This window comes from Prionailurus bengalensis, chromosome B2 (assembly GCF_016509475.1).
Source record: "Prionailurus bengalensis isolate Pbe53 chromosome B2, Fcat_Pben_1.1_paternal_pri, whole genome shotgun sequence".
Lineage (NCBI taxonomy): Eukaryota > Metazoa > Chordata > Mammalia > Carnivora > Felidae > Prionailurus > Prionailurus bengalensis.
Window position 1 is genome coordinate 131,624,311 of NC_057349.1, and position 27,179 is coordinate 131,651,489.

The window sequence follows — 27,179 nt, forward strand, 5'->3', positions numbered from 1 at the left end:
AGAAACCACCTAAGCCTTCTGAATACCAGTTTTCTTATGTGAAATGGGAATAATACTTTAATCATTGGGCAATAATGAGGATAAAACAATATATACTTAAAGGTGTTAGGTATAATACAAAATGCTTATAGATAATGATCATTTCTCAGATATGATGCTAGATTTTAAAGACTTGAAAATATTTTAAATAGTACATTGATTACTCACATATCTCTAAGAAGAGGCCTATGTATTTATCTGTGACACTCAAGTATTCTGTAGATTTTAGTCACAATTATCCCACTCAAATAATTTGGGACTGTGACAGAATATTATTAGGTAGGACACATAATTTCCCAATTTTTGCCTAATTACTTCTAAGCTGAAATAAAGGAAAGTTAAATTTTTTGAAAAATTTTTTTTCTATTAAAAAGTTGTATGGTGACAGATGGTAGCTACACTTGTGATGGTCACAGCATAACATATAGAGCCGTCCTATTACTATGTTATACACCTGAAACTAATGTAACATTGTGTTTCAACTATGGTTCAATTAAAAAAAACAAAATAAAACAAAAACGCTGCCTGATACTCTTTCACTACGCATTTTAAAGGACTGATCGTTTAAGATTTTAGATCGATTCCAGAAAACTATAATCACAGGCACACTTAGTAATTGAGAGGGCAATGACAATGATGGTGATGATTAATAATTTGAGAAAATCCAGATTTGCAAACACTGCTAGCTAAATTAAGTATTTCTCAGGCAATGTCCTTGAGAGAAGATTTGTACATAAAGTTGCATGTACTATATTTGTACAACTTACAAGAAATATGTAATAATGTCTTTTTCCTGTTATTAGTTATTGATAATAAAAATCTGCATATGAACATGTTGAGAAGCGGTAAGAATCTGAGGTTACTTCGTATTACCATGGTTACTAACACCACTCTTCATTTATGTTTCTATCGAGTTTCCAATGTACATCAACACTTCACATTAAGAACAATAATACTTCAAGGGGGGCTAAGTGAGTGGTACTATCTGTATTTTATTGATAAGGAAACGGAGATCCATAAACTTTGCACAATATACCTAAGTTCAGAGTGCAAAAACTATAGCAAGTAAGAAGGCCCATCTTTTTCACAGTTCTTGTCTAGAGCTACTTCTACTCATCTTCTGTGAGTCTTCTGAACTCTACGCAAGTATTCAGGACAAGAGACACTTTCTAGTGCTGGTTCTGTTATGCTGAAAACTAATAACCAAAGACAGACCACTCAGTTCAAAGAGGCTTAGAACATTTCCTTGTATTAGACAGAAACAAATTTCTCTGGGCAACTAATTTCTTTAAGGTCTTACTAGGTAAACAAGAAAAATGGTAAATTCTCTCCATGACTGTGTACCCAAAGAGACTAACTGATTAGGAATCTTTGTGGGAAGGTCAAAAGAATTGGAATTTATTCCAATATGCCTTTTTAGTTCTAACAGTGAAGAGCTATATACATGACTTTTGTGAGGAAGGTAGAAATAAAGAAGCATTTACATTATCTTGCATTATAAAAGTGCTTAAAACTGTACCTGACCATTATGAAATACTTGTATGATTTTAAGAACTATATTCTACTTAGTTTTGGAGAGAATAAAATCAAATGATCTAAACCAAAGCTATAAGAGAGGTTTTAAAGGTAGTTTTGTAAAAAGGCACATTTACATCAGTAATTTTCTCATTACTTACAAGAAAGCTCTTAAACGTCATGGTATAAAAGCTATAAAACTATGCAATCTTATATTACAAATACAGTAACAGATTAATAACAATAGACTCTGTTGAACAGAATATTCAGTGATTCACTACAGGTGCAAAAAAATAACACTTTAGTTTAGATAGCCAGAAAAATTACCATAAAAATTTAGAATAAATTTCTCAAAGAATGAATGCTTCCAACACAAAGATAGAGGCACTGTGCTTAGTGTAAGTTTAGTATAAAAGCTGAGGTCATGGAAATGAGGCTAGTGAGTAACTGAAATAGAACGCTGATTTTACAATTTTATATTCTCAAGAGCACTGTATGAATGAGAATTCCACTTGTTTCTACATCCTTGCCAACATGTGATCTGTTTAAGCCATCTTAATAAAGGCATATAGGGGTGTTCTTGTGGTTTGAATGTGCATGTACCTAATGACTAATGATGATGAATATCTATACCTTTTCCTATGTTTTATTTGGCATCTCTATATATTCACTGAAGTCTCTGTTCAAACATTTTGTCTATTTTCATTGGGCTGCTTTCTGTTATTGGTTTTTAAGAGTTCTTTTCATATTCAGAATAGAAGTCCTTTCTCAGATATGTGATTTGCAAATATTTTCTCTATTCAATGCCTTATCTTTTCTTTCTTTTTCTTTCCTTTCTTTCTTTCTTTTTTTAAATCTTTACTTATTTTGATTTATTTTTGAGAGAGAGACAGCAAGCACGGGGAAGGGGCAAAGAGAGGGGCAGGGACAGATGATCCGAAGCAGATTCTATGCTGACAGCAAAGAGCCCAACGTGGGGCTCTAAATCAGGAACTGAATCATGAGATCATGACATGAGCCAAAGTCGGTTGCTTAACCAACTGGGCTACCCAGGAGCCCCTATCTTTTTATTTTCTTAAGAATGCCTTTTGTGGGGTGCCTGGGTGGTTCTGTCCATTAAGTGTCCAACTTTGGCTAAGGTCATGATCTCATGGTTCGTGAGTTCGAGCCCCGTGTCGGGCTCTGTGCTGACAGTCAGAGCCTGCAACCTACTTCAGATTCTGTCTCTGGCTCTGTCTCTAAAATAAACATTAAAAAATATTTTTATAAAAAAAAAAAGAATGCTTTTTGAGGAGTTGAGTTTATTAATTTTGATGAAGATAAATATATCAATGTTTTCTTTTATGGATTGTGCTTTTGGTGTCATCCCTCAATCTTTACCTAATCCCAAGTCATAATTTTTTTATCCTTTGTGTTTTTCTCTAAGTTTTATAGTTTGAATTTTTAATTTGTTTCATATCTTCTGTATTATGAACTGTTTATACAATGCAACGTTAAAGTTTTATTTTTTGAGTATGGATATCTAATTGTTCCAGCACCATTTACTGAAAATATTTTTTCTCCACTGAAATACCTTTGCATCTCTGTGGAAAAATCAAATGAACATAAATAAGTGGGACTATTTCTGGACTCTATTCTGGTCCATTGGTCTACTTGCCTATCTTCATGCCTATGTCACACTGTCTTGATTACTGTAGTTTTAAAAAATGTCTTGACTCAGGTAGTATAAATCTTCAAACTTTTTTCTTTTCTAAAGTTGTTCTGGCTAGGTGAATTTCAGAATCATCCTGTCACCTGCTATAAAAGAGCCTGTTAAAATTTTGACTGGAAAATTCTGAATGCATTAACTATGTATCAATTCAGGATGAATTAGTCTTAACAATGAAGAGTTTTCTGAGCCACAAACACGGTATAATTAGGTGTTCTTTAATTTCTCTCAGCAATGTTTGTAATTTTCAGTGTTTTCGTGACTTTTGTAAACATCTTACACATCTCTTTTCAAGCTGATGCTTAAGTACCTCATATTTTTTTGATACTACTATGAACAGTATCATCGTAATTTCTAATTATTCATTCCTAGCATATAGGAATAAAATCAGTTTTTATATACTAATCTTGTATAATGCAACTTTGCAGAACTCACTTATTAGTTCTAGTAATTTTCCTACATGGATAATCATATTAGCAAATAAAGACAGTTTGATTTACTCTTCCTATTCAAACTGGTAACTTTTATTTCTTTTGTCTTGCAGCACTGGAGAGAATTCAGGTAATGTGTTGAACAGAAATGGTGATGCGACATTCTTGACTTGTTCATGATCTTAGAAAACATTCAGTTTTCAACCTTTAAGTATAACATTAGCTATAGATTTTTCAGAGATGCCTTTTAACAAAGTGAGAAAGTTAGCTTTGATTTCTAGGTTGCAGAAAGTTTTTTTCAGGAATGGATGTTGGATTTTATCAAATTCTTTTCCTACATTTATTGAGAGGCTCACAAAGTTTTTCCTTCTCAGTTAATTTCATGAATCATGTTAATTTTTTTAAATTTTATTTTTAATTTTTAAAATTTTACATCCAATTAATTAGCATATAGTGGAACAATGATTTCAGGAGATTCCTTAATGCCCCTTACCCATTGAGCCCATCCCCCTCCCACAATCCCTCCAGTAACTCTGTTTGTTCTCCATGTTTATGAGTCTCTTCTGTTTTGTCCCCTCCCTGTTTTAATTTTTGTCTCCCTTCCCTTATGTTCATGTGTTTTGTCTTTTGAAGTCCTCATATGAGTAAAGTCATATGATTTTTGTCTTTCTCTGACTAATTTCACTTAGCATAATACCCTCCAGTTCTATCCACGTAGTTGCAAATGGCAAGATTTCATTCCTTTTGATTGCTGAGTAATACTCCATTGTATAGATATACCACATCTTCTTTATCCATTCATCCATGGATGGACATTTGGGCTCCTTCCATACTTTGGCTATTATTGATAGTGCTGCAATAAACATGGGGGTGCATGTGTCCCTATGAAACAGCACACCTGTACCCCATGGATAAATGCCTAGTAGTGCAATTGCTGGGTCATAGGGTAGTTCTATTTTTAGATTTTTGAGGAACCTCCATACCATTTTCCAGAGTGGCTGCACCAGGTTGCATTGCCACCAACAATGCAAAAGAGATCCTCTTTCTCCACATCCTCGCCAACATCTGTTGCTGCCTGAGTTGTTAATGTTAGCCATTCTGACAGGTATAAGGTGGTATCTCATTGTGGATTTGATTTGTATTTCCCTGATGATGAGTGGTGTTGAGCATTTTTTCATGTGTCAGTTGGCCATCTGGATGTCTTCCTTGGAGAAGTGTCTATTCATGTCTTTTGCCCATTTGTTCACTGGATTATTTGTTTTTTGGGTATTGAGTTTGATAAGTTCTTTATAGATTTTAGATACTAACCCTTTATCTGATAGGTCATTTGCAAATATCTTCTCCCATTCTGTCGGTTGCCTTTTAGTTTTGCTAATTGTTTCCTTTGCTGTGCAGAAGCTTATTTTGATGAGGTCCCAGTAGTTCATTTTTGCTTTTGTTTCCCTTGCTTACGGAGACGTGTTGAGTAAGAAGTTGCTGTGGCCAAGATCAAAGAGGTTTTTGCCTGCTTTCTCAAGGATTTTGATGGCTTTCTGTCTTACACTGAGGTCTTTCATCCATTTTGAGGTTTTTTTTTTGTGTGTCTGGTGTAAGAAAGTGGTCCAGGTTCATTCTTCTGTATGTCGCTGTCCAGTTTTCCCAGCACCACTTGCTGAAGAGACTGTCTTTATTCCATTGGATATTCTTTCTTGCTTTGTCAAAGATTAGTTGGCCATACGTTTGTGGGTCCATTTCTAGGTTCTCTATTCTGTTCCATTGATCTGAGCGTCTGTTCTTGTGCCAGTATCATACTGTCTTGATGATTACAGCTTTGTAGTATAGCCTGAAGTCTGGGATTGTGATGCCTCCTGCTTTGGTTTTCTTTTTCAAGATTGCTTTGGCTATTTGGGGTCTTTTCTGGTTCCATACAAATTTTAGGATTATTTGTTCTAGCTCTGTGAAGAATGCTGGTGTTACTTTGATAGGGAACGGTAATTAATTTTTAAATAGTAAACCAGTCTTGCATTCCCAGAATAAATTCTACTTTGTCATAAAGTATTATTTTTTTTAATATATTGTTAGATTCACTTTGTTAAACATTTTTAAAGAATTTTCTATCTATGTTCTTGAGTGACACTGGTCTCTAGTTTTGTAATCAGGATACTGGTGCCTCAAAGTAAGTTGAAAATTATTTTTTCCTTTTTAATATTATAGAAGAGCTTACATGGATTTGATATTATTTCTTCCTTAAATGTTTGGTAGAATTCACCAAGGAAGTCACCTGGGCTTCTAGTCATCTAGAATTCACTTTGTGGTTAAGTTTTTTAACAGTAAAATTAATTTCTTGAATAGATACAGGGCTATGCAGGTTATCTAGGTTATCTATTTCTTATTGAGTTGGTTTTGGGAATTTGTGTCTTCTAAAGCACTTGTTCATATATGTAAGTTGTCAAATTTCTGGCATAAAGTTGTACATAAGATTCCTTCACAATTTTTTAAAGATCTGTAGACTCTCTAGTGATGTTACCTCTCTCATTCCCGATTCCTACTGACAGTAATCTGTGTCTTTTCTTTTTTCCTAAATAGTTTGACTAGAGGATTATAACTTCCCACTGATCTCAAATAATCAGCTTTTGATTTCATGGTCTCTTTTTACTGGTTTTGTTTTCTTTTTAATTGATTCCTGCATTGATCTTTATTATTTTCTGTCTTTTCCTGACTTGGTATTTCATTTGCTTTTCTTTTTTTAGTTTCTTAATTAGGTATCAGCTGAGATCAATGACATACAACTTTTTTCCTAAGTTAGTGTTCAGTCCTATAAATTTCTCTTTAATCACTGATCAAGATTCCACAGCTCTTGATGTTTTCATTTTAATTCACTTGAAAATATTTGCCAGTTTCCCTTTTGATTTATTCTTTAACCCAAGGGTTACTCAGAATTATTTTAATTAGTTTCAAATTATTTGGGGACTTTCCAGTTATCTTTGATACCTAATTTAATTCCATTATGGTCAGAGAATGTACTTTTTAAGACTTGAATCCTTTTAATTTTTTTTCATGTTTATTTATTTTGAAAGGGAGTGAGAGAGAGAGTGAGCAGGGGAGGGGCAGAGAGAGAGAGAAGAGTGGAGAGAGGAGAGAGTTAGAGAGTGAGAGTGAGAGTGAGAGAAAGAGAAAGAGAAAGAGTCCCAAGAGGGCTCAATGCAGGGCTCAAACTCATGAGCCGTGAGATCATGACCTGAGGCAAAAATCAAGAGATGGATGCTTAACTGACTAAATCACTCAGGCGCCTCAAGACTTGAATGCTTTTAAATTGACTGAATTGTTTTATAGCCCAGAACATGCTCTGTCTTGGTAAACATACCATGTGCACTTGAAAAGAATGTGTATTCTTTGGTGGGGTAAAGTGTTCTATAACTGTTGACTATGTCAATTAGTTGCTACTGTTGAGTTTTCCATGCTTCTTATTTTCTGTCTTCTTGTTCTATCAATAATTGGAGGAAGGATGTTGAAATCTCGGACTATAGTAATGAATTTGTCTATTTCCAATTATAGTTGTATCAGTTTGTGTTTTATTTATTTTTAAGCCTTGCTTTTTGTTTTCTTAAATAAATTTTTTTTAAGTTTATTCATTTTTGAGAGAGAGAGAGAGAGAGAGAGAGAGAGAGAGAGAGACAGAGACAGAGCATGAGCAGGGGAGGGGCAGAGAGACAGAGAGGGAGACACAGAATCCGAAGCAGGCTCCAGGCTCTGAGCTGTCAGACAGAGCCCGAAGCGGAGCCTGAACTCATGAACCGTGAGATCATGACCTGAGCCGAAGTCAGATGTTCAATACACTGAGCAACTACCCAGGAGCCCCTAAGCCTTGCTTTTAAGTGCATAAACATTTAGGTTTATTTTCCAGTGATAAAATAACACTATATCCTTGGTAATACTCTTTGCCTGGCAGTAATATAATCACTCCAGCTTTTTTTGATTAGTATTAATATAGCACATCATTTTTCATCCTGTTACATTTGTATCTTTAAATAAAAAGAGGGTTTCATGTAGATAGTGTATTATTAGATACTGTTTTTCTAAAATATCCATCTTGAAAATCTCTAATTGAGGCATTTAGACCATTGCATTTAATGTAACCACTGATATGCTGCTTCTGGCCATTACAAAATGAGAGAATGAATTTACCCTCCTTTCTGAAACGTGCAAAATATATGAAATAATAGACTATAAGACACCGGATGTTAGGCAATAAAAAACAGTATCCCTCAGAGATGGGAAATACCAATTAAATATCTTTCCATGAAATAAAAGATTCTTGGGGCGCCTGGGTGGCTCAGTCAGTTGAGTGACCAACTTCGGCTCAGGTCATGATCTCGTGGTCCGTGAGTTCGAGCCCCGCGTCGGGCTCTGTGCTGACAGCTCAGAGCCTGGAGCCTGTTTCAGATTGTGTCTCCCTCTCTCTGACCCTCCCCCGTTCATGCTCTGTCTCTGTCTCAAAAAAATAAATAAACGTTAAAAAAAAATTAAAAAAAAAAAGAAATAAAAGATTCTCTATTAATGTGTTTAAATTTTGTGTATAATGTATAACACCATAACTATATCCATACACATTGTGTGTGTGTATTTGTCTATCTCTCCTTGCTAAGAATTTAAGGTCCAAAAGATCAAAGACTTACTTTGGTTTACTCTATTATCTTTAGTACTGAGATCATACCTGGTGCAGAGCAGACATGCTAATATTTGATGAAAGAATGAATTTACAAATAATTTTATTTTGTCAATTGATGACTAGCATTCCCTTGAATGTCAGAATTTAACCATTCTTCTATTTCTAGGTATTTTACTCATTTTCAGTTGTTCACTACTATAGACTAAGGTGAATAATTTATTGCCAAATCTTTGTTTACATCCTTTCCCCAACAACAACAAACTTCTACAAGTGGAAATGTATGGTGAAAGCATATGCAAACTTTGAAGGTGTTTCAAATGTTCTGCACAAGTGCTCTCCATTAGGTCGAGCCTACCTAAACTAAGATCAGTAGTGTATAAGAATGTCTTCCTTGGGGGATTTTAATTTCTACTCTACCTAATCTGCCTCATTAAGTATTTAGAAGAATCAGAGATAACAAAACAATCACCTTCTACCTTTAATGATGTGGATGCCTGCTAAGCCATTGAGAGCGCAAACTAGTTGCCGATGTGCTTCTTCACACTCTGTTCCACATTTCTTCTGTAGAGATGTTAGCAGCTCTTCCATTGTCATGGTGCTAAAAGAAACGGTAAATTGTTCCTGAAGAGAAAATCCTAAGTGCCAATATTACATCACATAAGATCAAGAGTATCAGCCTCTCACAGAGTCTTTGTATATCTTCGGGATCTTTCTTTCCACTTCCATTTTACCACTGTCACTTTCAACTCAATTGCCTCTTACTATTCTGGCAAGCATTCCATTACCTGATCCCATCCTCCTTTACTTTTTCCCAGTTAGGTCAATGGAGAAGGGAAGTAGAAAAATCTTCCCAAAATATGAAGTACCAACACGATATGTTTGAAACAGTATGGGTGTTAGAAGATAAGATTAAGTCTGAATCTCTAGCATTGTAATTTAATGAAACTCCATAAGCCTGAATTTTTTTTTATCTGTAAAAAAAATGAGGATTCTTCAAGGATCAGATCAAATGCCATTTCTGCCAAAAGTCTGTCTAACGTTAACCATTTATATAGAAATTATTTCCATATTCTAACTGTCTACAGGCATGTATAAGTACCTCTTATGAAGTAGGTTTGCCTTATTTTATAGGAATCACTAATCTTTATCATTTCCCTTATTTGTCTATAAACTGCTTAAAGGCAAAGACAAAAATATAATTCCTCTTTCTCTATATTTTTAATAACACCTTATCTTTTTAACACCAGGTGCTAAAATAAAACAAAACAAAACAAAACATGCCAGTTGCTGAGTCACAGACTGATGAACAAACAATTTCTGGGATAATAGTGGACTAGATACTGTGGACACAAATTACAAAGAAAATATAGTAATCTAATTCAGTTAAGTCCCTGATGTAGGAACAAAAAATTAGAATAAGAACAAAAGCCTTTCATATCTGAAGTGCAGCAAAAAATACACAAAACAAAACAAAAAAACAGAATAAAACAATAAAACCCCCAAATAGTCCTAACTTTAAAAGAAATGTTTAAAACCATGAAAATAATTTTGAGAATGTGGCTCTCTTTCATAAATGGGGTTCACGCCAAAGAAAAACCGCACTGCTAAAAATAACTGACAACAGCTCATTTATAAGACCCTGAATGAAACTGGGGGCTAGAAAGCTAATAGCTTAAACACTGTCTATCACTAATATAGTGTCAATTGCAGTGTAAGGAAATTGAAAACAAAACCTTTTCTGGAGTGGCAAAAACTCCCCACGAACGGCCTGTGGGTGGCAGCAGGCCTGCCTGAGCCTCAGCAGTGGATACAGAATGGAGGTGACCGTCCTTCGGTCCAGGCTGCTGAGCTTCAGGGCCCAGTCAGAAATCTTCCTGAGCTTTACTACTGCATCCTGGCAGCACACTTCATGCTGGCGGTGATAGAAATGTCTTTCCACTGGAGAAAAGTGAAGCCAGTGGACTTCTTCTGTCTGAGGGGGTATCTGGATCTGTAGGGAGAAGAAAAAAAGGATTTCACCTGAAAATTTAACTTTCCATCCCAGTCTTGCTTCCCTTTTCTTGGAATGTCCTTAATCAGTAAAAACTTATGCTACTGACTTGGTCAATCACATCTTTCTTTGCAGACCTCCATAGTATCTTGGCAATAAAGCTGTAGAGGAGCTGAGGATTCTTCCTGCAGTAAGGGCGATAGAGAAGTCGAACCCACCAGTGTTTGACACAGTAAGGTTCAATACCAAGAAAGACCACCAACCCAAAAAGATCTGAGAAGAAAAAAAAAAAACAACAACACATTGAGAATAACTGTTTCTATATTTCTACATTACTATTTTGAATAACCACTTTCATAGATATTACACAGCACATAATACTTTCCATGAATTAAAATGCAGATTGTATAGACTCTTGAATCTGAAAGTTAATTCCACTTTGACTTACGTTTGTTGATATTGCACTAGGTTTTGTGCTAGGAGCTAAAATGTGTAACTATTCTACAAACCTCGTATTTAATTCAAAAGTCTGAAATTTCCATCAGAAATAAAACTAGAAAATGACTTACTTGTGTGCACCTGATCAAGAGATACATAAGAAGAATCAGGCACTCTCATGAGACTACTGAATTTAAGGCTTGCTGGATTAGGAAAGAAGTCTGAATGACATAGGTGATATGAAGAATATTCACTGATCCAATATTCATTACATTTTTTGGTCTAGTAATTCTACTTTTGGGAAATAAGACTAAAACCATAATAAAAAACCAGAGACAAGATTAATCCACACAGTGACATTCATGCCAACAACATATAGAATAAAAATGACTCAAATAAAGAAATGATTAAATAAATCATATAGTACTCTCCATAAGACAAAACCTTTCTTTTCCTTTATTTTTTTCAAATTTTTATTTAAATTCTAGTTAGCAAAAAATACTCATCTTAGGAGTAGAATTTAGTGATTCACTTACATATAACACCTGGTGTTCATTACAACAAGGGCCCTCCTTAATGTGCATCACTCATCTAGCCCATCTCCTCACCCACCTCCCTCCCTCCCTCGACCCTCAGTTTGTTCTCTATAGTTATGGTTTGCTTCAGCCCTTCCTTAGTTTCCCTCCTTCCCCTATGTTCATCTGTTTTGTTTCTCAAATTCCACATATGAGGGAAATCGTATGGTATTTAAGATAAAACTGATCTTCTAATCCAATAGGCCTTGTGTTTGTTAGATTTACTTCGTTGTACTTGTATGTTTTATGATTGGGGAATCAATATTATAGTCCATGTTTTGCTCACTTAACATTATACCTTACAGTGTTTGCATTTATGATGGATTTTTAAAACATGAAAAATTCTTAGAATATAATGTTAAGTGAAAAAAAAGGTATAAAATTATGCATGCAGTATGAGGACAAACATGCAAACATTTATATAAAAAAGATTGGAATAGTGGTTATGTCTTTAAATGAAGATTATGGATCAGTGTAATTTTTTAAATATTTTTCTGCATTAAACATGTTCACACTGGGCTATATTCTCTTTAGAAACCATGAAATTTTTTTTTTTTTTCCAAAAACGTGATGCCCCTACCCACATTTATTCTGAAGATGCCTAACAAATATTTAGGTTGAATTAAGTTACTTTGACACTTTCTGAGAGTCCATTAACATCTAAAAAGAAATACTGCCTACATGCAGATATCAATGGAGTTGTACTTCTGTTTAAATCAATCCAATTGCCTATGTGCTATCTCTTCTTTGAGGTCCCAAAAGTGCCTCAAGCTCAACTTGCCAAAATCAAATTCATACTCTTTTTGCCCAAACATGCTTCTCCTCTAGTGTTATTCACCAGGAAATACAGTCACTGTACATGGAGTTATGCTACTTCAAAGTCCTGGCATCTCCCCATCACTGAATAAGCCTTATTAATTTTTTTCTTATCCACTTTTTTGCATTTCTTCAGGACAATCCTAGTTAAAACTCAGGGTGTCAGTATCAACTTGCCTAGATTACTTATTGTAGCCAACTGAGATCCTAGTATCCACTCTGTCCCACTTCTAAACCATTCTCTACACTGCAAATAGATTGAGTTTTTGAAATCCAAATCTAACCACGAGATGATACCCAACCACTTTGTTTAAATCTTTCCAATAGCTCCTACTATTCTTAAGAAAATAAACAAATAAAATTATTCATCATGGCCTACAGAGTCCTCCATGGTCTGATCTATATCCACCTATTCAATCTACTGGGTTTTCCAGTTTTCCAGCTCTCTGTATTCTAGCCACACTAATATCCTTCCATGCTCCTCCTGCCAGATCATCTTTGTATTTTCTGTTTCCTTTACGATAGAGAATTCTTCCCTATTTACTTAACTCATATTAATATTTCAGATCCTGGCTCAGCTGTCCCTTCCTTCGACATCCCTATTATGTGATGTCACAGAATGAGACATCTTTTCTGAAGCCTATTATAGTTTGAATTTTACATTTCTCTTATACATTAAAGTTACCTTGACTACAGTCTTAACATTTGTCTTAAGTACTTAATAAATACATCTCCCCTTCTAAGCTGTAAGCTCAAGAAGGTCAGGAACCGAATCTTTTTTTTTTTTATTATACTTCACAAAGAATAAATGAACCAATAAGTGTACTACAAAGTACTTAAGTAATTTAGAGTCAACACTTTCGAAGAAGCTAAAATGAATACACAAATATATAAATGGGAAATAAGAACAACAAAAGCAGCAGTGGAAGCAGCTACCACTCACTGAATATTTAATACCTGCCAGGTACCATGCTAAATGCTTTGCATACTTTATTATAACTAATCTTAAAACATCTTACTTCGCAAATAAGGAAAATAAAAATTTGAATGTTTATGTCATTTCTTTATGGACGTACAACTGAAAAGTCAGTATGTCACCATGGTTCGTATATCCTGAAAACCAGTGCTTTGTATACTATACAAAGAAGTATATTACATAGACATGGAGTGGGGAGGATGGGAGGAGAGGGAGTCGTTCTTGCTACCTGGCTTTATTTCAGCCTGCCTGTAGAAACATACTAAAGGCCTCACAAATTATGGAATGAAAACATCCTAGCCTCATGTCCTTGCTCAGTGTGTAGTCAAGCTGGGATTCACAAGATCTCTGGTTGTTGCTAATTAATAAATCATCAAATCTGGTTTATCTCTATCAGTCTAGCACAGTGGTTCTCAATGGAGGTGGAGGTGGAGTGGTATGATTTTGTCCCCCAGGGGACAATAGGCAATGTCTAAAACACATTTGTGGGTGTCACAATTGCAGAAGTGCTACTGCCATCTAGTGGGAGAAGCTAAATATCCCAAGATGCATAGGACAGCTCCCAACAAAAAAGAACTATCCAGGCCCAAATGTCAATGGGGCCAAGGTTGAGTAATCCTGCTCTAACACCAAAAGAAAACCAATGAGACTTTCATTTTCAACTACAACATCGTGACTATGCATCTTTTCCTTCTCCTCTCTCTCTCTTGCCACCTTCTTTCTGTTTTCTACCTACCACTTTGGAGCTCTGAGTTCAGTTTAGACCTGCATCTACACTGCTCAGGAGGGCACAATGACCATTCACCTTAGGACAATGGGACTACTCACCATCTATCCATTCTCATAAAAACAAAAACCATCTGATTCCATTTAAAAAGATGAATGCTTAAAACTACTAGGAGTGAAATATATGTACAATCACTTACGTAAGGATTTCAACAAAGGCTGAAAATAACTGTTCCTAAAAACAAGCAAGCTTTTCAAATATATGCAAAATGTGAAGAAACCATACATTACCCTCCAATCCTCTCTGTACTGGAGTGCCACTGATACACCAGCGATTAATCCCACTCAAGCGCTGAGCCATTTCTGCAGCCTAATGAGAGAGAAATATGCAATAAAAAGAGAAGGAAAAAAAGGCAGGGGAAATTAGGAATGTTTATTCCTGAGAATAGCCCATGAAAAGCTATACTTCAGGTCAGGCACACTCTCTCTTATTCACAGTTATCACACTCAAAGTTGAAGGTCATATTCAATGGGCCATCTTCTAGTACAGTGGTTCTCATTAGCAGAAGGCTGCCATGAGCCCTCCCCAAAAGAGGAAGAGTAGTTCAAGTATGTATAGAATGAAAAGGCTCCCTGAATGACTGAGACATCCCCAATGCCACCCATCCTTAAGATGTGAACCAATGTACTAACAGGTAAGATTCATAAATTGAGTGCAGATTACAAACTGGCCAAAGAAAATGGAATAAAGACATATGAACAAAGGCTAAATCAAACTCTATCTTCTAAAGTAGTATTTTCTGTTATGACATGATCTCTCTGATAAAAAGGTCAACTTTGGCCCAAAGTTATCAGAGCCTACACAATGAACTTTCCACTTAGCAGAGATGCTAGCAGAAGTCCCTAAACAGAGTTTACTTTGATCTGCATCACACATAAATTGCCATCTTATTCAAATACATATGGGCATTGCATATAAAGCAGTAATTCCTACAGTACCAAAATAACTCCTGAGGCTTATGTAGTTCAGAGCACAAGAGAAAAGCAAATTACTATGTTTAACAACAAACTTTTGGCCAATGTCAACACTGTAGGTTAATTACACTTAGATTATTAATATTTTTATGGACAACTTCCTCAATCTCTTTCCTTTTTTTACTCCCCAGCCGTCAGAAGATTCTGCAGAAACTCTCACTTTTACAGCAGGACATTCAACCATCTGGGCTTCATCAAGGCAGATCCTCCACCACTCCACAGCTACTAGGGGGCTGGGAATGGCCATATAGCGCTTCTGGTTCCGTAAACGACGCCCATCCTCACTGTTGCTATGTGGGATATCTACATAGTTAAGTTCTGAACGAAGGACATCATAGGTAATGATAACTATATCCTGTTCAGCCAAAAAGTGAGGCTGTAAAAAACCATCTTTCTTCACTCCTTGATATACCTAGGAAACAATCACAGATACAGTTACTGCAGAAAGGCTCATTAAAGATAATGGAAATATTCATTCTTACACCCTTACTGAGTTCTTTCCATTGTTTAGTTTAGTACAAAACATGCTATGAGATACACTCCATGTGTATCTAGACTCACGTGTCTAGATACATGTCTAGAGAAAGCCACGTTAGGGTAGAAGACCGGTACCATAAGCATCATGAAGGGAAATGTAAGAGAAGTGAAAGTGATAGCACAGTGGAAAGACGAATGCTATGGCTGAGAAGGTAAATTCAGAGGAGTTAAAATTTGAGCTGGCTTTTAAAGAACATTTAGGAGTTCTCACAGGTGGAGAAAGGGGAAAAGGACTTAAGGGTACGTAGGTAGGTAGGTAGGTAGGTAGGTAGGTAGGTACAAAAGCACAGAGGTATGAAGAAGTAGAACAAGAAGAGCTATAATTTCCTGAATGCCTTTTATATTTCAGACACTATGCTGCACTTTATCTCCTATCTTCAGCAACAATCTCATTAGTGGTTATTTTTATTCCTATCCCACACATAAGAAACATGAAGTGACTTGCTCAGAACTTGCAGAGCCTGAGCAAGCTCAGGCTCCTCAATGGCCAAGAGGAGGTTTCACTTATTACTGTTCTCTCTCCCTATGGTAGTAGATGAAATATTGAACACCTTAAATAACATTTGTATGGAAAGAAGGAAGGAAAAACAAAGGGAGTGAAGAATACTAACATTACTCAACAAAATGGATTTAGAGGGAACATACCTCAACATAGTAAAGGGCATATATGACAAACCCACAGCTAACATCGTACTCAACAGTGAAAAACTGAAAGCTTTCCCTCTCGGGTCAAGAACAAGATAAGGATGTCTACTCTCACCACTTTTATGCAACATAGTTGAACAGTCCTAGCTGCAACAATCAGATAAGAAAAAGAAATAAAAGGTACCCAAATTGGCAAGAAAAACCTGTCACTATTACCAGATGACATAATAGTATATAAAGAAAACCCTAAATATTCTACCTAAAAACTATCAGAACCGGTAGTGAATTAAGTAAAGTTGTAGGACATAACATTAATGTACAGAAATCTGTTATACTTCTATACACTAATAAAAAAGAGAAATTAGGAAAATCATCCCATTTACAGTTATACCAAAAAGAATAAAATACCTAGGAATAAATTTAACCAAGGAGGTGAAAGACCTATACTCTGAAAACTGTAAGAAATTGGTGACAGAAATTGAAGATGACAAATAGAAAGATAAATCATGCTCATGAACTGGAGAAATTAATATTGCTAAAATGTCCATAGAACCCAAAGTAATCTACAGATTCAATGCAATCCCTATCAATACCATTAGCATTTTTTCATAGAACGAGAACATATATTCCTAAAATTGGTATGGAACCACTGAAGACCTTGAATAGCCAAAGCCATCTTAAGAAGAACAGAACTGGAAACATCACAATCCCAGATATCAAGATACACTACAAAGCCTGTACTAATCAAGTATATGGCACTAGCACAAAAATAGATACACAGATCTATGGAACAGGATAGAGTCGAGAAATAAACCGATGCTTATATAGTTAATTAATCTACGACAAAGAAGGCAAGAATGTACAATGGAGAAAAGATAACAAATGGTGCTGGGAAAACTGGACAACTATATGCCAAAGAATAAAAGTGAGCCACTTTCTTACACCATACAAAAATTAACTCAAAATGGACTAAAAGTCTAAATGTGAGATCTGAAGCCATAAAATTCCTAAAAGAAAACATAGGCAGTCAACTTTCAGATGCTGGCCTTAGCCAAATATTTACAGATATGTCTCCTTGGGCAAAGGAAACAAAAACAGAAGTAAACTGCTAGGACCAGTGAAAATAAAAAGATTTTGCATAGCAAAGAACACCATCAAAATTAAAAGGCAATCTAGTAGATGGGAAAAGATATTTGCAAGTGATCTATCCATTTAGGGGATATTAGCCAATATTCAAAATATATAAAGAACTTACAGAGCTCAACACCAAAAAAAAAAAAAAAAATCAATTAAAAAATGCGGATTTTTTTAAGAAGACAAACCGATGGCCAACAGACACATAAACAAATGCTCACCAGCACTAATGACAAATGCAAATCAAACCACAGTGATATATCACCTCACACCAGTTAGCATGGCTAGTATCAAAAAGACAAAAACAAGTGTTGGTGAGGATGTGGAAAAAAGGAAACTCTTATGCACCGTTTGTGGTAATGTAAACTGATGCAACCACTGTGGAGAACAGTATGGAAGTTCCCAAAAACATTAAAAATAGAAATACTATATGATCCAATAATTCCACTACTGAGTATTTACCCAAAGAAAATGGAAATGCTAACTCAAAAATATAGTCACCCATTTTTACTGCTGCATTATTTACAACAGCCAAGTTATGGAAGCAACCTGTGTCCACTGAGAGATGATGGATAAAAAAAATGTGGTATATATAAACAGTGGAATATTAGTTACAAAAAAGAATGAGATCTTGTCATTTGTGACAACATGGATGAACCTAGAGGCATTATGCTAAATGAAAGATGTCAGACAGAGAAAGATAAATCCCATATGATTCCACTTATATGTGGAACCCTAAAAAAACCAACCAACCAACCAAACATAAAACATAAAACAGTATCATAAATACAGAGAACAAATAGTGGTTGCCAGAGGGGAGGGAATTGAGGGGGTGGGTGCGTGAAATAGGTGAAGGGGATTAAGAAATACAGACTTCTAGTTATAAGATAAATAAGTCACAAGGATGAAAAGTACAGCATAGGTAGTCAATAATACTGTCCTAACATTGCATGATAACAGATGGTAACTACACTTGTCTTGGTGAGCATAGCATGATGTACAGAATTGTCGATTCATTGTTATACACCTGAAATTAAGATAACATTGTATGCCAACTATACTTCAGTTAAAAACAAAATACTAACATTAGTAAGTTACAATGAACTATGTGCCAGCACTTTATCAATTCATTTAACCTTCACAGTAAGTCTATGAAGGGGTATTAATTTTAGAACTTAGCACAGTTCCTGGCACGTTACAGGTGCTCAATAAATATTTGCTGAATGAGTAAATTCTTATTTTACAGATAATGTAACTGAGGCCTCAAAGGATGACTCTGGATCTAAGAGGTAGAGATGAGACAGGCAGCTACTATTACACAATGCTGCCTTTCTGTCTGAGAGTGTAAATGTGTATATGAAGTCTTTTTCATTTACATGATGGATTTTTTCAAAAGCTTCCACATCTTTTAACTCAAAGCACTTTAACTTCTAAACTTCTGATGTCAGAAAAGAATACAGAGTCTACTGTTTCATTTCCCATTCTCAATTTCCTCTTCAAATTCTGATTTCATAACTATCTTATTAATTTTTGGAATAAACAACAAAGTGATAAAGGTTGTAAAAATTACCAGAGGGAAGCAAAAATTGGGATTTTCCTATTCATTTAAAGAGTCCAAACTGCCTTACCAAGACTCGAAGAGATGATGACCTCACATGCCTGTTGATTTCATCCACCCACTGATGACAAATGGAACTGGGCGAGATGATCAGAGTTGCTCGTGTTGATACTGGCTCCATTGCAACAAGGCAATGGGGGCAGTAAAAAGGCTTAATCTTCAGATTCTTCTCTTCATAATTCACACATTTTGCATGTTGCCATAGGTGGCATTTCAGGCACTGAACACGAGGTTTACGGTCTACCTGATCAAGCTCACCACATATGCACTCAAAGCGATAATCTGAGGAATTACAGGGACTCCTGATATTAGATTGTGGCACATCACCGTCGGTAGGGTTTAAAGATTCAGCTTGGTCCTTTGCTCCACGTTCTTCCTTGATTTCAAAGATACATGTACTTTTAGATGTGGTAACATCAGTAATTCCAGAGTCACTGGTAGCTGGACAGTGATCTTGTGAACTGAGATTGATATTAGGCTGACCTTTTCCCTTTTTTGTGGATAGAACAGGCTTTTTCTTGAATTTACTACGATTTTTCCGAGGCTTATAGTAATAATAATAAGGATCATCATCATCATCAGATGTGTTTGATGGCAAGTATTCAGAATCTGTGTCTTTGTTCCCTGATTTTCTGGATTCTTTCTGAATTTTCCTTGGACTCCCTATTGCCTATGAAAAATATTATTTAATTAATTTATATCAATATAATTACAATACTGAAATTAAATCCCCAACCTTATTTATAGCTTTCCATAAAAATCCAATAGCCACTCTTGCTACCATTTTCCCACTAGAAGAATCACTCCTGATCACTGGCTTTCAATCTGCCCTCTGTAAGAAGCCTCTCTGTAGTCTACAGTTCTAAAAAGGAAGGCTCTACTATTGTACAAGTAAAAGCTGAAGAGAATAAAAATTAGATAGGAAGCTACTAATATTTTGACATTAACCTCTTATAATTCATATTTTGTCTAAATCAATAAAAGACTAATAGTTTATAATACATAAATATACAAACTCGGGCAATTAACATATCAAGTACGAAAATACAGCATTTAAAGAAAGTGAAAATCTACTAGTTACTGCAATTAGCAAATAAACTCCTTCTTTCTTTCTGCTTTCTACCTGTACCCCTCCTGAAATTATTTACTGGATAACAATTCTGTGCCAGGCATAGTGTTAGATGCTGGCAATACAAATATGGGGAATATTTAGTTCCTGGTCTCCACGAGGTCTATTGGAAAAGAAAGAACAATAAAAAGTGAAACAATGGTACAAGAATGCCTAAGAGGAGAACAAAACAGACAGGGGCTGGGATGGGGAGGTAGGTGCCAGCATGAGCTTCCTAGAAGTGATGTCAGACCTGAGGTTGAACAGATGAGCTGGGACACTTGCCATGAATGGCACTAATTGAAGATTTTCCTTTTTTGGTGACAGAAGGATTATTAGAAGCATAGAAGTTCATTGCAGCTTTCTACCCTGGCTGGGGAAAAATGTTGGGAGACTCCCTACTCCAGAAAATGAACTTTTTTATCTGTCATTTCCTTCACAGTAGATAAGCTAGTAGCTCCACACTTTGATTTACTGTCATTAGTCTTTACTGGATTAATTGATTGATTTTAAAGTCTATTTATTTTAAGTAATCTCTATACCCAACCTGGGGCTCAAACTCACAACCCCGAGATCAAGAATCTCATCTGACTAAGCCAGTCAGGTGCCCCATTTACCTGATTTATGTTTGCATAGCTATGTAATTATTTTTTTAAAGCAAGTTTGAAATTAATAGCCCCCAAAAGCAGTTTTATAACAAAATGTAAAAATTTTATAAGATGACATGGGAAAAATGAGAACTTACATAAAAGATTGAAAATGTATATAAAAAGCTAAGCAAATGTAAGGTATTTCATTAGTATTTTTAAACTACAGAACAGGTTTTTAACTGCTGACAACATTAGGATAAGGAGAGTTGTTTTATTTTTTTTCTCTCTCCTTTCTTAACGTTTATTTTTTTGAGAGAGAGCAAGAGTGCTGGCGCACAAATGGAAGAAGGAAGAGAGAAAGGTGAGAGAGAATCCCAAGTAGGCTTCTGCACAGAGCCCAATGCAGAGCTGGATCTTTGAGCATGAACTTTGAGATCAAGACCTGAGCCAAAATCAAGAGTAAGGCGGTCAACTGAATAGCCACCCAGGCACCCCTACTTTTTTCTCTTTTTTAAAAAAAGATTTTTTTTGTGTGTTATTTTAAACTCTTTAATATGCTTAACCCACCGGGGGGTGCCTGGGTGGCTGTTGGTAAAGCGTCCGACTTTGCCTCAGGTCATGATCTCACAATTTGTGAGTTTGATCCCCACATCAGGGTCTGTGCTAACAGCTCAGAGACTGGAGCCTGCTTCAGATTCTGTGTCTCCCTCTCTCTCTGTCCCTCCCATGCTCATGCTCTGTCTCTCTTTCCCAATAATAATAAATAAACGTTAAAAAATTAATATGCTTAACCCACCAAAATAATTCATTCAAATATTTATTGAGTACTTGCTATGTGCCAAGCACTCTTCTCTGGGACTAGTAAAATACAGTTTCTACTCTGATGAAACTTCTACTCAGGAGGTAGAAAAGAGATGATACAGGCATATGTGATTTTCCCAGTTTGGTTTTTATCTTCAGTCTCTAAAAGCCTTAGTGTCAAGTGGGATCTGTCCACTCCCTCTATAAGGCATCACACAGAGCAACTTAATAAATGTTCTGTTACCTGCTTTTTTGTTTTATCATATGTATCTTCTTCCTTGTAATTCTTCCCCAATGTAAAAGTCCCAGAAAAACCATGCCCTTTGATCTGTTTCACAAGACCTTCAAAAATTAAACATTTCAGCATCCGTTTCAGAAGACTCCTGTTCCGCTGAACATCGTATCTATATATAGAACTGACATACTTATAGATGGAAAGGATGGAAACTCCTTTTTTTCCATTCATTTCTTTCACAGCTGTCAGGATCATCACACGTGTAGCTATATGCAAAAGGATATGCTAACTTAGAATAATTGAAATTAGAAAAAAAACAGAAACATATTAATAATATGCACTGAGAACTAAGACAAAAAAAAAGATTTTTATTGAAGATATGTTGTCTGTATATCATTTTGAAGAATATGTAATAAAAATTATCTCAATGTATTAATAATATACTATGATGGAAATAACCTAAAGAAGAATTGCTCATTAATTTGTTAATCTACCAAAGCAACTATCATTTAAAATTATATTCGGGGAAAAAAAAAAACTTATCACAATTGTCCATGTATATGCTACCATCAGTAAAGGAAACATTTGTTGGTTAGCAGAATTTGAAGTGGCTATGCTGGAGAATGAATAAAGCCTGGTGTAAACTGTAAGCTCAAGAAATTTAAATGCAACAGACTGAACAAGATCTATACCAAGAAAGAATGAATCAATCAAATGAAAGAATAAATCTTTACTTTTGTTAAGGTAATATGACTTGTAATTGATCCCATTTATACAAAGTATAAACCATAAAAACAATTATTCATAACAACTACAAGATCTCTCCCTATAAGAAATGCAAGAACTATGACAAAGATGACTGTACAAAGGTATTTTCTTTCAGAGATTTCATACTTACGGGGACACTGAACTTTTTCTTTTGGTTCAAATTCCGTATTTGGGGTTTCTGTGTTTTTTACTTTTCCTCCAGACTGATGTGATGGAATGAAATAATTCACCACTTTTCCCTGATATAAACAACATTCAACAGTCACCCAGTGCTTTGCTTTCAGTAATTGGAGCTGCTTGTTAAAATTAACCCTTCTATTAGGAGATGCAAAAGAGTTGTAAAAAAATGATGAAAGAAAGAGCTAAATATGCTGTTCATATATACAAACCTTATGTTTTATTTCAGGGCTACCGCTAGCTATCACTTGAAAACTGTGCATATTATCTTAAATTACCTAAATGTTAAGTGTGAAACTTCTGAAATTAACTTAAAAAAAATTTTTTTTTTAATCTTTATTTATTTTTGAGAGGGAGAGAGAGACAGAGTGTGAGTGGGCAGAGAGACAGGGAGGCACAGAATCTGAAGCAAGCTCCAGGCTCAAAGCTGTCAGCACAGAGCCTGACGGAGGGCTCAAACCCACAAACCGTGAGATCATGACCCAAGCCGAAGTCAGACACTTAACAAACTGAGCCACCCAGGTGCCCCTTCTGAAATTAACTTTTCAAAGGCTTGTTTAAATATGGAATTAACATAGAAGTTACCGAGAGTTAAATCATACAGTTAATATAGAAGTTACTGTAACACTGGGGCACCTGAGTGGCTCAGTTGGTTGAGTGTCCAACTCAGGTCATGAGCTTGCAGTTCATGAGTTCGAGCCCCCCATCACCTGCTGCTGTCAGCATAGACACTGCTTTGGATCCTTTGTTCCCCTCTCTCTGCCCCTGCCTTGCCTGCACTGTTTCTCTCTCAAAAATAAATAAACATTAAAACAAAAAAAAGTTACTGTAAAACTATATATTCCAACTCATTTGTTTTTTAACAACGAAATAGATATTTTCTATTCCCTACTCAAATCTACGAGGTTAACTTTGCAAACTTGACCCTATCAGAAGATCACACTATCCCTAAAGTTGTGGGCACAGTGAGCCCTACATGTAATGATATTCTTACCTAGTGTGTTGATTTTAGGTTTTATTACCGGAAATTATAAACTATGAGCTGCACGTGCTTCAGTGGGGCTCTTTCTTTTTTTCCTCCATAAACTCTAAAATTTGTATTTCTAAACACAATTATCTATTTTAGAACAAGGACTCAGAGTTTGATTCATCTAGCAATCTAATTACAAAGCTATTTAGCCTTTAACAAAGTTTGAAGTATTAGATTCTATGACTTAAATATCTGAGATTTGTACAATTAAAAAAAGTTACTTTCAAAAATATTTACTGGTAATATGGAGGCTTGTAGTAGTGACAAAACATTTGAGGGAGTAACAGTACTTTCCTATGAGTTTCTCTGCCAACGAGAAGGAATCTTGGTGACAGCGTATCCCCTTTCCTAGTTGGCCAACATCACTTAACAAAAACCCTGCCAGGTCACAAACATCCTATTCTCTGTGCCCACTTGAGGTTAACTAATAACTAGTACAATTAATTAGCCTCAGAGGAGACTAAAAGTGTTGGCTTAAGTGCCAAGCAAATGTTCAATATATGATGCTTTTTGAGAACATATGTCCCCTGCTTTCTTGGCCCTATGGTACTACTCCTACCTCAGGAAGAGTGAGAGCATCTTGTTTGACATCTTGTCGGGTATGTGTCAGAATCAGAGCCAAAACCTCCACTGTCTTTCCAAGACCCATCTCATCTGCTAAGATTCCGCCAAGCAACTGTGGCCCAGCATTTGGGTAATCACGGATGATGCTGAAGGAGAAAACAAGAAAAACATATCACAGGAAGGCAAGTAAAAATTATACTATTCCTAAAGAAAACTGGAAGAAATCCATAAAAGTCAAAGTTTTTTTAAACTACATTTTAGTGTGAAACAATCTGAAATGCTAGGTCACTGAATAAAGAACCATGATAATCAAAAAACTGCCTGAGCTGACAAGTGAGTCTGCAGAAACAGGAGTGGTACTGGTAAATAACATCGTTCTTTTCTCTTCTTTAAATAAAAGGAGGTGTGTCTGCCTTCTTTCTGTGTCTGTGAAGAAAAAAACGAGGAAAATAACTACTGATTCACCTATGATGTTGCTATGTTTAATGATTCCTATGACTTTAATAATAGAAATTAACAAATCTAATGAAAATATGAGAACTGGTCCATAGAAAGATGACATTTTTATTTAAAATTATAATCTCTTTAAATATGAGTAACTAAGCTTCTTAAATCCATTATTTTCCATTCATTATAGAAAATGACAAGTACTATTAATTTCATATTTATCTTACCTATAAAAATGATAAAAATATAAAGTCTAGTAAGACTTCGACTTAGTATTCCTTCCTAAGGTACTGCCAAGGCTAAAGACATATGCGACCAATGTCATACAGGTTTTTGTAACATTTACTTTTAATACCTAGCACATAAAGTTTGCCTTACCAGCCTGTGTACGGATTGTAGTAGAGTTTCAAACCCTCAGATGTGACAATCTCTCGCCATAAGAAATGCAGGGTATTCTCTAAAGAAAAATATAACCATAAGAACAAGTTTTTGTTTGTTTTCCTTTCTGCCAGAAAATCACGTTAAAATAAAAATAAGTTAATAGTCAAAATACTCCGGGAAGCCACATACACATGGAAAAAGGCTAGGATCTCATTCTTTTTTTCAGATACTATTCTTGTAATTATTCTTCCTTTGCTTTGGGCACCAATATTTTCCACATAAGTGTTATGCAGAAAAACGAAGTACAGCATATCACAGAGAATTAACAGGAAAAGAAAATGAATACAGAAAAACAACTCCTACCCAACGAAGGAAAATAGCTTATCCTCTATAATTCCTTCAAAAAGTTGCCGAAAATCTTTAAATAACTCAACAGACATATGCTTGTGGGCTAATACATTAACTCAAATCAGACCTAACCTTTTAGAGGGGTCTGATAGCAGGAGGAAAATCTTATTTAACTGAAGAAAAAATATCTTAAACACTGAAGTATTGAGTGTATTTCAACCCGAGTCTTCCATATTTCTTTCCCTTAATATTTTAAGTTGTTTAAACCAACTGCCAAATTAGGAAGAATGTCTGTATCTACCAGTGAAATGGCAAGTGATTTTGCTGCCTGCTTTAGGGATTAACAGGTGAAGTAGGAATATAGATACACAGGGTTTATAAGATGAAAAAAATTAAAAGATTAAAAAGCTTCAATTTATGGGAACCACAGGGAACATAACTACTAAATGGCACATGGGATTTAATCAACAAAATCCATTCTGTGGATAAAAAAGAATGAAATACTGCTATATGCGGCATGGATGAATCTCAAAAAACATTATGTTCAAAGAGGCCAACTTCTCCCCCGCCTCAAGTGTCCGCGTTTTGCCATTCTATTAATTGTTTCAAAAACAGGCAAAACTAACTTATGGTGGCAGTAGTTGCCTCCTGAAGGGGCTGAAGTAGGAGAATTGACTGGGCCATGAGGGAACTTTCTGAGGTGAGGGAAATATTTCATGTTAGCACTGTATCATAGATATAAAAAGACAAAATCAATTTTAACAATTTTATTTAGCTTAACATAAACAAAACCTTATCATTTCCATATGTAATCAATATAAAATTATGAATGAGATATTTGGCCTCTTTTTTTGTACTGTTTGAAATCTGGTATATATTTTAAACTTACAACACATAATCTGGGCAGTCATTTGAAGTCTCAAGAGGCACGTGTGGCTAGTACCTTCTGAGAAAATCTAGTTCTATGTCTTAATTGGGTCATTGGTAACACAGATGCATAGATTTAGCCTAATATATCAAATTGTGCCCTTAAGAGCTGTGCATTTTACCCTAAGTAAGTTATACCTTAATAAAATTATGTAAAGAAAAGTTACTGCATTTTGGAGAAAAAATAATCCAGTCTGTAGGAAACTACAGAGCTAACAATTTCCTCAATGAATAAATTATAAGAAAAAAAATACAGAATGTGAAGAGATAAAATCTATGGATTAAAGAAACTTAAGTGACAACAATTCCAATGTATGAATGCTATTTGGTTTCAAATCTGAATCAACTGCAAGACAGAAAGAGAAACAGAGAGAGAGAAAGGGAGAAAAAAAGAAGGAAGAGAGGAGAGAGATTTGGCAGTATTAAAGAATTACTGGGTTTAAAAATCCATCATAACATATATGTTTTATATCTGTTTAAAGCAATCCTTTCTTTCATTGAAATAAACTGTGACATTACCAGATTAAATTATATGATATGTGAAATTATTACTTCAATATAATTTAGAGTACGGATGAGAAGTAGGAAGAAATAATGTTGGTTATAAATGAATATTTTCTAAAATTAAAAATTAAAAAGTGACGTTTGCTGGATTAAAAAAGTATAAACTGGAATCTATGGGAGAAACAAGTAAGAGCTATACCTCATTAAAATAAATCTATACGGAATGGAAGAGAAATGGTCAACACTTCACTTCCTAGAATCATGCAAAAATCTCATCTTCTGCCCGTTCCTTTAAAGATAGTGATAAAAAGGCATAAATGACTCCGATAAACTTACTTTCACATAGATAACATCTTATTTTATTATTTATTTTGTGGAGTGAAGAAAATAAACGCAAACCTAGGAGAATTAGTCACACACCAGTCTCCCACTTCTGTAAATTTGCTTTCTGTTGCTAATATTCATCAT

At 35.3% G+C, this 27,179-nt stretch overlaps 1 protein-coding gene across 3 annotated transcripts in view; it reads right to left on the reverse strand.

Annotated features, from left to right (window-relative positions):
- The window catches only part of SHPRH (SNF2 histone linker PHD RING helicase), a 94,236-nt gene that overhangs the window by 54,292 nt on the left and 12,765 nt on the right, over positions 1 to 27,179 (reverse strand). For all 3 annotated transcript variants that reach the window (XM_043592544.1, XM_043592543.1, XM_043592545.1), the window contains exons 5-14: positions 24,930 to 25,008; positions 24,100 to 24,250; positions 22,464 to 22,572; positions 21,575 to 21,831; positions 18,842 to 19,501; positions 15,058 to 15,309; positions 14,154 to 14,232; positions 10,441 to 10,604; positions 10,075 to 10,331; positions 8,818 to 8,939 (exon numbers count right to left, since the gene is read on the reverse strand). In XM_043592544.1, coding sequence (XP_043448479.1) covers positions 8,818 to 8,939; positions 10,075 to 10,331; positions 10,441 to 10,604; positions 14,154 to 14,232; positions 15,058 to 15,309; positions 18,842 to 19,501; positions 21,575 to 21,831; positions 22,464 to 22,572; positions 24,100 to 24,250; positions 24,930 to 25,008 — 2,130 coding nt within the window. The remainder of the gene's footprint in view (positions 1 to 8,817; positions 8,940 to 10,074; positions 10,332 to 10,440; positions 10,605 to 14,153; positions 14,233 to 15,057; positions 15,310 to 18,841; positions 19,502 to 21,574; positions 21,832 to 22,463; positions 22,573 to 24,099; positions 24,251 to 24,929; positions 25,009 to 27,179) is intronic.